Source organism: Pristis pectinata, chromosome 5 (genome assembly GCF_009764475.1).
Source record: "Pristis pectinata isolate sPriPec2 chromosome 5, sPriPec2.1.pri, whole genome shotgun sequence".
Taxonomy (NCBI): Eukaryota; Metazoa; Chordata; class Chondrichthyes; order Rhinopristiformes; family Pristidae; genus Pristis; species Pristis pectinata.
Window position 1 is genome coordinate 3,400,293 of NC_067409.1, and position 13,054 is coordinate 3,413,346.

The 13,054-nt window shown below is 45.3% G+C and overlaps 1 protein-coding gene across 1 annotated transcript in view; it reads right to left on the bottom strand.

Annotated features, from left to right (window-relative positions):
* dgat1a (diacylglycerol O-acyltransferase 1a) overlaps window positions 1-13,054 on the bottom strand; it is a 111,015-nt gene that overhangs the window by 44,872 nt on the left and 53,089 nt on the right. The window contains exons 3-5 of the mRNA XM_052016118.1: window positions 7,888-7,928; window positions 3,702-3,787; window positions 2,785-2,837 (exon numbers count right to left, since the gene is read on the bottom strand). Of these exons, the coding sequence (XP_051872078.1) occupies window positions 2,785-2,837; window positions 3,702-3,787; window positions 7,888-7,928 (180 nt within the window). The remainder of the gene's footprint in view (window positions 1-2,784; window positions 2,838-3,701; window positions 3,788-7,887; window positions 7,929-13,054) is intronic.

Genomic DNA, 13,054 nt, shown 5'->3' on the forward strand with positions numbered 1-13,054 from the left:
TTCCAACATTATAAAAATAAAAATGAGTATGTTACACAAGTAACAGACAAATGCTGGAAGAAGTCAGCGGGTTGAGCAGCACTGATGCAGGGTTCTGACCCGAAACATTGACAATTCCTCTCCTCCCACAGATGCTGCTCGACCTGCTGAGTTATTCCAGAAGGTTGTGTGTTGCTCCAGATTCCAGCACCTGCAGTCTCTTGCCTCCATGTTACACAAGTACTTCACTGGCTGAAACAGGGGGTCTTGGATATCCCAAAAGGAATGTGAAAGGCGCTAGAGAAAGGCAGGTCCTTTTATTTCCCTGTCCAACCAATTCTGCAGTAACTGACTTCCCTGGAGTGGTCTATACTGCACAGGATCCGCAGACCCGACACAATTAGCCTTGTTCAATTAATCCATGGTCTGTGGCCTAGGTAGAATGTTACTTGCAACCCAGCTTGCTGGGAAAGGCCGATGTGAATGGCATCAATCAACTAAATATTTAATCTAATTATATATTAAAAAATACATCGTAAAAGAAATGGTTCCACTCAGGTGCCGATACAGGTTCAATACCCAGCCTGTGCGATAGAACAATGAGCTAGAACATAGAACAATACAGCACAGAGACAGGCCATTTGGCCCATGATGTCTATGCTGACCATGATGCCGTTAACTTATATCTATCTAACTGCACACGATCCATATTCCTCCATTCCATGCACGTTGATGTGCCTGTCTAAATGGCTCTTAATCGCCATTATCTCATGGGCTTCCACCAAATCCCCCCAGCAGCTTGTTCCAGGCACCCACCGCTCTGTGTATAAAAACTTGCCCCACGCATCTCCCTTAAACGTTCCCCATTCTCACCTTAAATGCATGTCCTCCAGTACTTGACTCTGGGGAAAAAGACTCTGTCTACCTCTATCTATGCATCTCATAATTTTATAAACTTCTACCAGATCTCCCTTCAACCTCTGTCGCTCCAGAGAAAACAGCACAAGTTTATCCAGCTTCTCCTTATAGCTCATACTCTTTAATCTGGGCGGCATCCTGATGAGTCTCTTGTGCACCCTCTCCAAAGCCTCCACATCCTCCTGCTAATGGGAGTGACCAGAACTGCAGTGTTAGGTTATGGTTTTTCAGTTTTAATGGAGGATAATTGGCCATCAGTGATGATTCTGTAACTTCTGCTGTCCCCAGAAAGCAGAGATGATCCTTCTTTTGAACTGCAGCAACCATATAAATGTGTAACAGCTGAATATTTCAACTGGTGCAAAGGGTCAGGTTGTCCTGCAGAGTGGGTCGGGTCCAGCCAGCAACAGGAAACAGGTGCAAACAGCAGCTCTCGTGGGTGAATGCTTCTTGTTCCTGGTCAAACATCATCAGATTTACTGATTTCAGTTTTACAGCTGACACTTTATCCCATGTCCTCTGTAACTCACCCAGTACCACAACCACCTGCCGTCAGCGCGTGCAAGGGAAGGGGTAAGATTTCTTTTGTTGCTATCTAGCAATCCTGGCCCAAAGTGTATGTGTTTGTAAGGATGCTGCGGGGGATCAAGCTCAGCTGCGATGCCTCACACAGTCAAATAGCACGGAGACACAAGAGACTGCAGACACTGGAATCTAGAGCAACAAACAATCTGCTGGAGGAACTCAGCGGGTCGAGCAGCATCTGTGGGGGGGGGGGGGGGCGCGAAGGAATTATCAACATTTAGGGTCGAAACCCTGCATCAGGACTTCGATCCAAAACATCAACAATTCCTCCCTCCCCCCCCCCCCCGCAGATGCTGCTCGACCTGTTCTGTTCCTCCGGCAGATTGTTTGCTACTCCAGCCTAAGAGCACGTCTATATTTAGTGGGCTCAGGTTGTACATAATAAACAGGTCCATTTGGTGTTAAGTACTCGAGAGTGTCCAATGTCAGTGGACAGAGCGGAATTGTATTTGAAAGCCTCGGGAGAGATGGGGTAAAGTAAGGTCGCCTCATTATAGGAAGGATGTGGAGGCGTTGGAGAGGGTGCAGAGGAGATTTACCAGGATGCTGCCTGGATTGGAGAGTATTGAATATGAGGAGAGGCTTAAGGTGCTAGGGCTTTATTCACTGGAAAGGAGGAGGATGAGAGGAGACATGATAGAGGTATATAAAATATTGAGAGGAATAGATAGAGTAGACAGTCAGCGCCTCCTTCCCAGGGCACCAATGCTCAAGACGAGAGGTCATGGCTTTAAGGTTATGGGTGGGAGGTTCAGGGGAGATGTCAGAGGGAGGTTTTTCACCCAAAGAGTGGTTGGTGCATGGAATGCGCTGCCTGGGGTGGTGGTGGAGGCAGATACATTGAACAGGTTCAAGAGCTTGTTGGATAGGCATATGGAGGAACGTGAGATAGAGGGATATGCGGGAGGAAGGGGTTAGGTAGTGTGAGGGTGGTCTGATGGACGGCACAACATGGTGGGCCGAAGGGCCTGTTTTGTGCTGTATGGTTCTATGGTTCTATGGAAGTACTTTTCAGGGATTAGAGGGGAATGGGTTGGCAGCACCAGTGAGGTGAAGGTCCTGTCCCCTGAAGCGGTCTGCAAGCCCAGCTTGACCAGTCAGCTTCTTCCACAAACTCGCCAACGCTAATTGATAGATGTTCCTCCGTAGATGCTGCCTGACCCAACAAGCTCCTCCAGCATTTTGTGTGTTGCTCCAGATTCCAGCATCAGCAGTCTCTTGTGTCTCCAACACGAACGACTCACCAAACATTAAAATACAACCAATCTCTATCCCCGCGGAAGTAGGAGACTACAAACTCACCACGGCCATTCGCCTCTCAATCTGCAGTGTCACAATTACAAAAAAATTCGAGGCTGGGGAATTGAAAACAAAAGCTCTGTTAAACCACAACAGTTGACAGAGAATAAATGATACAAGCTTGTAGATAACATTGTGTACTCTGACAGTAATTAAAAGACATTTGGACAGATACATGGATATGAAAGGTGTAGAGGGATATGGGCCAAACCCAGGCTAATGAGACTGGCTTGGTGGGCATGGACAAGTGGGGCCGAAGGGCCTGTTTCCATGCAGCATTACTCAATGATTCTGACTCTCATCCTCTCCTGCCATACATCACACTTTCTGGTCACTAAATGTAAGTCTTATGGGTCATTCTGGCAGTAACAGAAGAGCCACTGACCCCAACGTAAGGAACACAGCAGAACAGCAAAACAAACAGGAGTTTACTAAGGTGGCATGAGGGAAGTTTGAGGACATCATGTAACAGGAATGAGGGGCACAATGCAAATATAAAAGTAGCGCTCTAATCACATATAACTTTAACATTCAAAAGAGGATCCCAGGAATTAGCAATTTAAATGACTGAAGGTGTCAGGAGACTGGTTCAAAATTAGAGCATTGGAAGTAGGAAGGGAAGTCAGACTGAACACTTTCACCCACAAGGTTAATAGAGCTGCAGAACAAGCTACCAGTGAAGGATGTTATGAGGATAATTTAAATAGATTTGAGAGATAAGTGGTCACCTTGGCATCTAAAAACTTCAAAGATACGTGCCGTAATGAGAACTGAATGAGCCAAGAGCTGTCAGTACAGTGTTCCTCTGGGCAAACCAACAGCAAACGACTTTAGTTTAACCTACCACTGGAGTGCTAGAAACCACAAGGGAATGGAACAGGCTCAGAGGAACAAAACACTTCCCAGTGAGGGATACCCACCGATAATGAGACACAAAGCAGGCCAGCTGTAGGGATCCTTCAGAAAAAGTGAGATTACTTGGATTGGATCCACTAAAATGCCATACCTGTAATTAAAAAGGATAATAAACTGAGGCAATTTAAAATGGTATTTGTATTATTTTCACTCTGAAATAGTAAAACTGTCTTTCTCTGTAAACAGAAAGATAAACTAGGAAGTCTTTGCTCAGTTCACATCTGAAAGAACCCTTCATCTGCCAGGTTGCTGCTCCATTACATACAGTGAGCTCTTCTCCAGAGCAGCTCTCAGTTTCAATTACATGGGTACAGGAATGTTATGCCCAGAAGCCAGGACCAGCGATCAAAGAAACGAGTTTAGGTCCCACTGGGGTCATATGAGAATTCTGTATTTAAAAGACTGAAACCTGCAGCTGTAGAGCAGGGAGGAGGGGAAAGGATAGCGAGGGGGCAACGAAGGAAGAGGTAGAACGGAGGGACGGGGAGAAAGAGAGGAAGAGGCAGAGCTTTGGATGGGGAGAAGAAGGAGAGGATGGGGGGAGGAGGGAACAGAGGAAGGAGGAAAGGGGCGGGGGAGACTGGGGGAGGGGGTGAGGAGGGGGTAAGGGTGGGTGGGGGGGGGAGAAGAAGGCTGAGGAGAAAGGGGAAGAGTTAGGGGTAGGCAGAAGACAAAGTAAATAATTTGAGAAGGAAGCAGTCCTTGCATAATCCTCCATTACGTGCACTCTGAGCCCTGGCAATCAGATGGGCTTCTGCTTGCACAACCTCCTACAATCATCCATAGGATGACTGGAGGAAGTTGTGTAAGCAGAACAAGTACTCTGCAGGAACACTGCTCTCTATTGTTTACACTGATGATGACCAGCATACGACTGGAAGCCACAGTGCTTTGAAATTTATCTGTTAAATCAGCAGGGTTACACCTGCACAATAAACAGGCAGTCGAGGCAACGTCTTGTCTCAAGGCAGCCTACACAAAGACTGGGACCTGTGCTGGGCTGTTTACAGACTTCTCTGTGTGGAGATGATGAGGAGGAGGAGAGTTGAGGGCAGGTAATTTAGCATTAGACTAGAAAAGGGCAGCTGGAGGCGAGTTAGGATTAAGGGCTTCTGAAATGGCCTTGGAAGAAAAATAATTTAAAAACTGCTCTCACACTGGAAATCTGAAACAAAAGCAGAATTGATGGGAATTCTCAGCATATCACGCAGCATCTGTGCAGAGAGGAAAATAACGGGTAATATTTCAGACTGGTGACTTCTTTCTCAGAGGTCTTCATTCTCCACAGGTGTTGTCTGATCTGTTTTTGCTTCTGAAATAGCGAGCAACTTACTCAGTTTAGTGGTAATTAAGGACGGGCAGAAAATACCAATCTAACCAGTGATTCTCACACCCATGAATGAGTCATGGACTCTCAGTGTCAGAGCACAGTGGGCCAAGGAGCGACAACCAATGTACTGGAGGAGCTCAGCAGGTCATGCAGCATCTATGGGAGATTCAGGTCGAAACTCTACGTCAGGACATCAACATGTCCTGATGCAGTGTTTCGACCCGAAACGTTGACAATTTCTTTCTTCCCACAGATGCTGTATGACCCATTGAGTTCCTCTAGTACATTGCGTGTTGCTCCAGATTCCAGCATCTGCAGTCTCTTATGTATCCATAGTGGGCCAAGAGTCTGTTTCCATGTCAATGCCAACCATCAAGTATCTAGTGCCATCATTTGTCCCATAGTTTTTTTAATGCCTTGGCAACTTAGATGGAATTGGAAGTGAGAGAGGAGATAGCTGGGGCCCTGATGCTAGGTTTGTTAGCCACAGGTCAGTTGCCAGAAAATTGGAGGAAAGCTAATGTTCCTTTATTTAAGGGCAGTGGGTTTAGCCACTGAAGTACAGGCTGGTGAGCCTTGCATCACTATTAGGGAAATTATTGGGAAAAGATCTAAGGGACAGGATTTATGTACATTTGGAAAGGTGGGAGCTGATCAGGGACAGTCAGCATGGCTTAGTGAGGGGGAAATCCTGCTCCACAAATTTGATTTGAGCTTTTTGAGGAGGGCGATTGAGAAGATTGAAGGTTGGGTGGTAGACATTACCTATATGGACTTTGGGAAGGCATTTGACAAGGCAGGCTGGTCCAGAAGGTTAAGGCACAGGGGACTCAAGGGGAGCTGGCTAATTGGATCCGAAATTGTAGGAGGTAGAGGATAGTGGTGGAAGGATGCTTTTCTGATTGTAAGTCTGTGACTAGCGGTATAATGCAGGGATCAGTGTTGGGACCCTTGCTGTTTGTGGTATATATCAACGACTTGCACGTGAATGTAGGAGGCACGATTACTAAGTTTGCAAATGACACGAAAGTCGATGGTGTTGTGGATACAAGGAAGGTTGTCTAAGGCTACAGCAGGATACAGATCAGATGGCAAGTTGGGTGGAGCATTGGCAGATGGAATTTAATCCCAACAAGTGTAATATGATGCCTTTTTGGAAGTCAGATAGAGGTAGGACATAAACAGTAAATGGTAGAGTGTCAAGGAATGCCAATGAACAAAGGAACATTGGGGTTCACATCCATAGTTCCCTGAAACTGGCAACACAGGGTGGTGAAGAAGGTGTTATGGCATGCTTGCCTTCGTAAGTCAGGGAAGAGAATATAGAAGTTGGGAGGTTATGTTGCAACTTTACAAAGCACTGGTTAGACAGCAGTTGGAGTATTGTGTGCACTTCTGGTCACTGTAGGAAGAATGTGATTGAGCTGGAGAGCGTGCAGAGGAGATTCACCAGGACATTGCCCGCATTGGAGGACTTTAGTTATGGAGAGAGATTGGACAGGTTGGGATATTTTCTCTGGAGCAAAGGAGGCTCGGGGTGACTTGATCAAGATATAAAATAAATTATAAGTAGCATAGATAGGGTAGATAGTCAACATTTATTTCCCATGGTAGAGGTATCAAAAACAAGAGGGCATAGGTTTAAGATTTTTGAGGAGGATCTGAGGGGAAAGCTCTTTTTTCTCGCCACACATAGAGTGGTTGATATCTGGAACTCGCTGCCAGAAGTGTTGGTGTAGTCAGGTATGATTACTACATTTAAGAGGCATTTAGACAGGCACACATAGGCAAGGTGTAGAGGGATATGGACCAATTGAGTAAAATGGGATTACTGTAGTTGGGCAAAAAGGTTGGCTTGGACGTGGTGGGCTAAAGGGCCCATTTCTGTGCTGTACACTCGAGGTGGTGAGAATCTCTGCCTCCAGTAGCCCTCAAGCCATGCAGTCCACATCACAACCACCCTCTGGGTGAAAAAGTTCTTCCTCAATTCCCTCCTAAATGTCCCACTCCTTACTTTAAACCTGTCCCCTCTAGTTTAAGGGATAAGTTTTTGCCAGCTACCCTATCTATTCCCCTTTTTTTTTTATTTATACATATATCACACACACACACCTAGATTAGGTCCCCCCTCAACCTTCTCTGCTCCAAGAAAAACATAGTTCTCCATTCTCTCCTCATAGCCACAACACTCCATCCTGAGCAACACAGAACAGTACAGTAAAGCAACAGACCCTTTGGCCCACAATGTCTGCACTGAACACGATGCCAAATTAAACTTAAATCCCTTCTGCCTGCACACGATCCACATCCCTCCATTCCCTGCATATTCGTGTGTCTATCTAACAGCCTCTTAAGTACCTTTACGGTATCTGCTTCCACCACCTCTGGCAGCCCGTTCCAGGCACCCACTGCTCTCTGTGTCGAAAAACTTTCCGCCCCTCACCTTGTACACATGTCCTCTAGCATCTGGTAAATCCCCTCTGCACTCTCTCCAGTGCAATCACATCCTTGCTATAGTGGGGCAACCAGAACTGCTCACAATACTCCAACTGCAGCCTAATACTTTATACAGTTGTGCACAATATTAGGCCACAGCTAGAGTAGTTGCATGTGTTGCTTTCTTCTTACATGGGCATTTGGAAATGCTTTGCCTGGTTGTCAAATAAATTGGTTGGTTAGGGTGTACCGAGTCGGGTTCACATCTGGTGATGCACCAGGTATTGAACTGAGAAATACAAGCAGAACTTTGCAGAACACCCGAGTCCTTGGACTGATTAACTCTCCCTGGCCATTTACAAGCTCACCACCATCTACCCCACAATCCCAGCGATGTACTTCATAAAAGCAACAGTGATACTTACTTAATAAGGTTCTCCAGGAAAAGACGCGCATTGCTCAAAATCTGTAACAAAATTAAAAATTGGTTAGATAATTCTGTTGCTATTTTGGTTGTTGGTCTTTATTAATGGTGTGTCAGCATTAAAATCCATGGTCACTAATTTTTTTTTTACAGAATTATGAGAGGCATAGATAAAGTAGACAGCCAGTAATTTTTTCCCCAGGATCAAAATGTCTAATGCTCGAAGGCATGCACTTAAGGTGAGAGGAGGAAAGTTTAAAGGAGCTGTGCGGGGCAAGTTTTCTTTTTATATACACAGAGAGTGGTGGGTGTCTGGAATGCGCTGGTGGTGGAGGTATGTACTGTAGAGGTGTTTATGAGGCTCTTAGATAGGCACACGAATATGCAAAGAAGGAAGGGATAGGGACTGTGTGCAGGCAAAAGGGATTAGTGTGAAGACACTATTAGCTTGATTAGTTTGGCACAATGTTGTGGGCCGAAGGGGCTGTACTGTTCTTTGTTCTAATTCCAATATAAATGATGCCCCATATAATTAAAATCGGATTTCAATGATCAGTGTATTATCAGGTCTCACTGGAAACATAGGAGCTGGGGGCTATGAGAAGCCATGAGCACATTGAATGGTGGGGCAGGTTTGAGGAGCCGGGTGGCCAACTCCTGCTGCTATTTTCTTGTGTTCTTGCAAATGTGATTTGGTGATATGATTGGCTAATCACGGAGACGGCTTGCCCGAGTGTCTGCATGGGCATTTCAGCTCCTTCTGGCCCACAAGCAGTGATCTAAGCCAAGTCAAGTCAAGTTTATTCTCATGTGCACAAGTACGTGTACGCACATATACAATGAAAAAATTACTTGCAGCAGCATTACTGGCACATAGTATTAGAGGCACAAAATTCAAAAAATATAAATTATACATATGGTCTATGACCTCACGATCTACCTTGTTGTGACCTTGCACCTTATTGCACTGCACTTTCCCTGTAGCTGTGACACTTTACTCTGTACTGTTATTGTTTTTACCTGTACTACATCAATGCACTCTGTACTAACTCAATGTAACTGCACTGTGTAATGAATTGACCTGTACGATCGGTATGCAAGACAAGTTTTTCACTGTACCTCGGTACAAGTGACAATAATAAACCAATACACAAGAATTGTACAAGAAATAATTTTAGGAATTTAAAATAGGCGGATATGTGGGAGGAAGGGGTTAGTCAGTCTTAGGCGCGGTTTAAAGGTCGGCACAACATGGTGGGCCAAAGGGCCTGTATTGTGCTGTATCGTTCTATGGCTTTAAAGAACACATTTAGCTGTTTAGTGCAATTGGTCTAGTCTGTAACCCAAGTCCCAAGAAAACCAGAGGTCTCAAAACTGCACTGTGGGTGTCTCATTTAAATATTGTGAGGAATGCCATCTCTTGACTGTGGGACTCCATGTAACTGGTGCTGTAAAAGTGGTGGCAGGTCTGTGGGTGTCAGATTACTGGCCTTGTTGTATAAATATTGATAGTTAATGTCCCTGCCACGAAGTACAAGAGAGGCATCATTCAGGAGCAACCAACGCCACCAGACTCGATCCACGACAAACCCAAATGCACTTGTATATAAAAGTCTGAATGCTTGCTTCCCTACGGCATCTGGGAACAGGAGTGGAAACAAGGTGTCAGCTCCCCATCTGCAAGAGCAGGAAAGAGCAACAAGAGCAGGGTGAACGCACATCATCTCTTTCCCAGGGACAGGGAACTAAAAATTAGAGGGCATAGTTTAAGGTGAGAAGTGAAGAATTTAAAAGGGACCCGAGGGGCAACTTCTTCACGCAGAGGGTGGTGCATATGTGAAATGAGCCACTGGAGAAAGTGATCGAGGAGGGTACGATAACAACATTCAAAAGGCACTTGGACAGGTAAATGGATAGAACAGGTTTAGAGGGATATGGGAAAAATGGAGGCAAATGGGACTGGCTTAGATGGGCATCTTGGTCAGCATGGACCAGTTTCCGTGCTGTGTGACTCTAACCTGTGGGACTTGCGCCCAGCTGTGGCTCCTGGCTGACTAAGTCAAGGAACTGAATGCACTCCAGATCATCCGGAAAGCTGAGAGCATCATAGACAAGAGTTTTAGTGAAGTGGACACACCTAATGTGCAGGCTGTAGGCAGTTGGGTAACCACCAGGAAAGATAAAGGGAGTATGCAGTCAGTTCCCCTGTGGCCATTCCCCTCTGCAACAAGTATACTTCTTTAGGCCGAAGGGCATGTTTCCATGCTGTATTACTCTATGACTCCAAATCTGAGAAAGAGAAAATACCATTTGGCCAGATGGGTCTATCATTTTCAGAGTCAACCCCAACTAATCAACATGGTCTCAATTCCACAACACCCCAGCTCCCTATTCAGTTATACATTCTATAATCCTGAACCATTATTGACATCCCAAGATATTCCACATATCACGACTAGTTTTGGGCAAAAATCTGATGTGACCTTAAATTATATATTCAATTCCATGACACTTAACACGTATAAGGAGTGGACAGCCAACACCTTTGCCCCAGGGTGGCAATGGCCGATACCAGAGGACATCTGTTTAAGGTGAGTGGAGGAAAGTTTAGGGGTGATGTCAGAGGTAGTTTTTTTTCCCCAAATACAGAGAGTGGTGGCTGCCTGGAACGCACTGCCGGTGCCGTGGTAGAGGCTGATACAATAGGGACATTTAAAAGACTCTTAGATAGGCACATGGATGCAAGAAAAATGGAGGGTTATGGGCTGTGTAGGAGGGAAGGGTTAGATTGATCGTGGAGTAGGTTTATATAGGTTGGCACAACATTGTGGGCTGAAGGGCCCGTACTGTTCTATTCTCCCAGTACCAGTTTACGAACACCCAACTTATGTACAGCCCGTACCTACGAGCTAGCGTTTGGGAGATTGAGATAGAGAGATATCTTTATTAGTCACATGTACATCAAAACACACAGTGAAATACATCTTTTTGCGTAGTGTTCTGGGAGCAGCCCGCACGTGTCGCCACGCTTTCCGCGCCAACATAGCATGCCCACAACTTCCTAACCCTTACATCTTTGGAATGTGGGAGGAAACCACAGCACCTGGAGGAAACCCACGCAGACATGGGGAGAACATACAAACTCCTTATAGACAATGGCTGGAATTGAACCCGGGTTGCTGTGCTGTAAAGCGTTAACACTAACCACTACACTACCATACCAGCGGGATGGATTTGCCGGCTGCTGTGGGGCTGTAGGCAACTTCTGCTGTGTGGGAACTCGCTTCGTGGCTGCAATTCCAACTTGCGAACTGTTTGGGTTACGAACAGTTCACAGGTGGGGAACCCTGCCGTAACCTGGGGAGAGCCGGTACTTGAAGATTTCACTTCAGGTTCACCCACTTCGCAACTCAAGGCTGTGGTGAGGAGGGGGTTGAAGGAAGAAGAAAATCTTAAGCTTTTAAATGTCACAGAACCCAGTCGTTGAAGATTATAAACCAACAGTTCGTTCAACTGTTTTATTAAAATCAAAATAAAATCAATTCACTTTATGACATTAAGCTGCTTTTTTTTGGGGAGGGGGAATGGTTTGACTTGTGTACAAATCCAAGCACAATTAGTTGGGAAATCCTCAGCAAACACAACAGCTAAAGGTTCACTTGTGCAGCTGGACTGATGTACCGTTTCTGTGCGCACCAGTGAAAAGCAGTACAGGCTAAGCAAGCATTGCCTTGCTTATGAAACTATGCCACGCCAAAGGTTAGGGGAATTCAACCCAATGCTTTTTGAAGTTGACTTGTTGGTTAATCCCTTTTTGTCGCAAGCTCACTGCCAAAGCAGGGAGTGAGGCAAGGGTGGAGTGAGCTGTGAGGAGTGTTGCTGTGTCAAACTTAAAAAGGCGAAGCACATTATAGGTTGGGGATATTTATAGCACTGCTCATTCTGCTCCTCAGGGAAAGGTGGGAAAAAGGAACCTTTTATTACAAGAGTGCCTAAATGTCAACATTACTTGATTAACAGTAAAGTGCTTTGGGAATTTCTGAAAAGAATTTCTGAAAGACATTACGAAATTGCACACTTCCCTTCCATCTATAACCAAGATGATTGGTTTGAGGCTGTATTGGAACATACAACAGGACAGCACAGGAACAGGCCCTTCGGCCCACCATGTCTGTGCTGAACACGATGCCAAATTAAACTAAATCTCTTCTGCCTGTATGTGATCCACATCCCTCTGTTCCCTGTATATTCACATGTCTAACAGCCTCTTAACCGCACTATTGTATCTGTTTCCACCACCACCCCTGGCAGCCTGTTCCAGGCACCCACCGCTGTGTTAAAAAAAATCTTGCCCCACACATCTCCTTTAAACTTTTCCCCCTCTCACCTTAAATGCATATCCTCTAATACTTGACATTTCTACCCTGGGAGAAAGATTCTGACTGTGAACCCCATCTACTCGAAAGGTACAGTGACAGTCGACCCTACCCTATTCGACTCTGCGTTGAATTCTTTGTTCCACATATTCTCCTTTAAACTTTTCCCTTTATCAGAAGCTTGGCAGATTCCCCACCCTCTCAAATAGGGCGAGGGTGAAAGGTATGTGCAGCTGAAGAACAACGAGCTCACGCAAGTACTAGCCCAGCACCCCTGCTGTTTTACACCTAACTACCCAGTGGATTGGCGATAGTAGTCGGGCTCATACCCACGAAAAGCTGCAGCAAGATCACCCCAAACATTTTAAATGTAGACATTCTGGATTGTGCAATCAATTAAAACAAATCTGCTTTTGTGGCAGTGCTGCTCTAAACCACCTTCATAAATGATAGTGCCACATTTAGCTCAGAGGTTCCAGTGGGAATGGGAATGCCCAATATGTAATATTGGAAAGGATCCACACTGCTTTCCTTTTTCTGTTGGGACAAGCTAGCAGGAATTTATACCCAGTGACCTTTATAAATTTTGCAGGCTCGCCTTACTGCTCAGTCGTCTTTGAATGGTGACAATATTTCCTTAAAAGCTCAGCATTTACTATTAGGAAAGCAAAATATTGCAAATATTGGAACCCTGAAATAAAAACAGAAGGAGCTGGATCAGGTAAGTGGATCAGACAGCATCTGTGAGACAGAAATAGAATTACATTTCAGGTCGGTGATTTTGAAAAACAA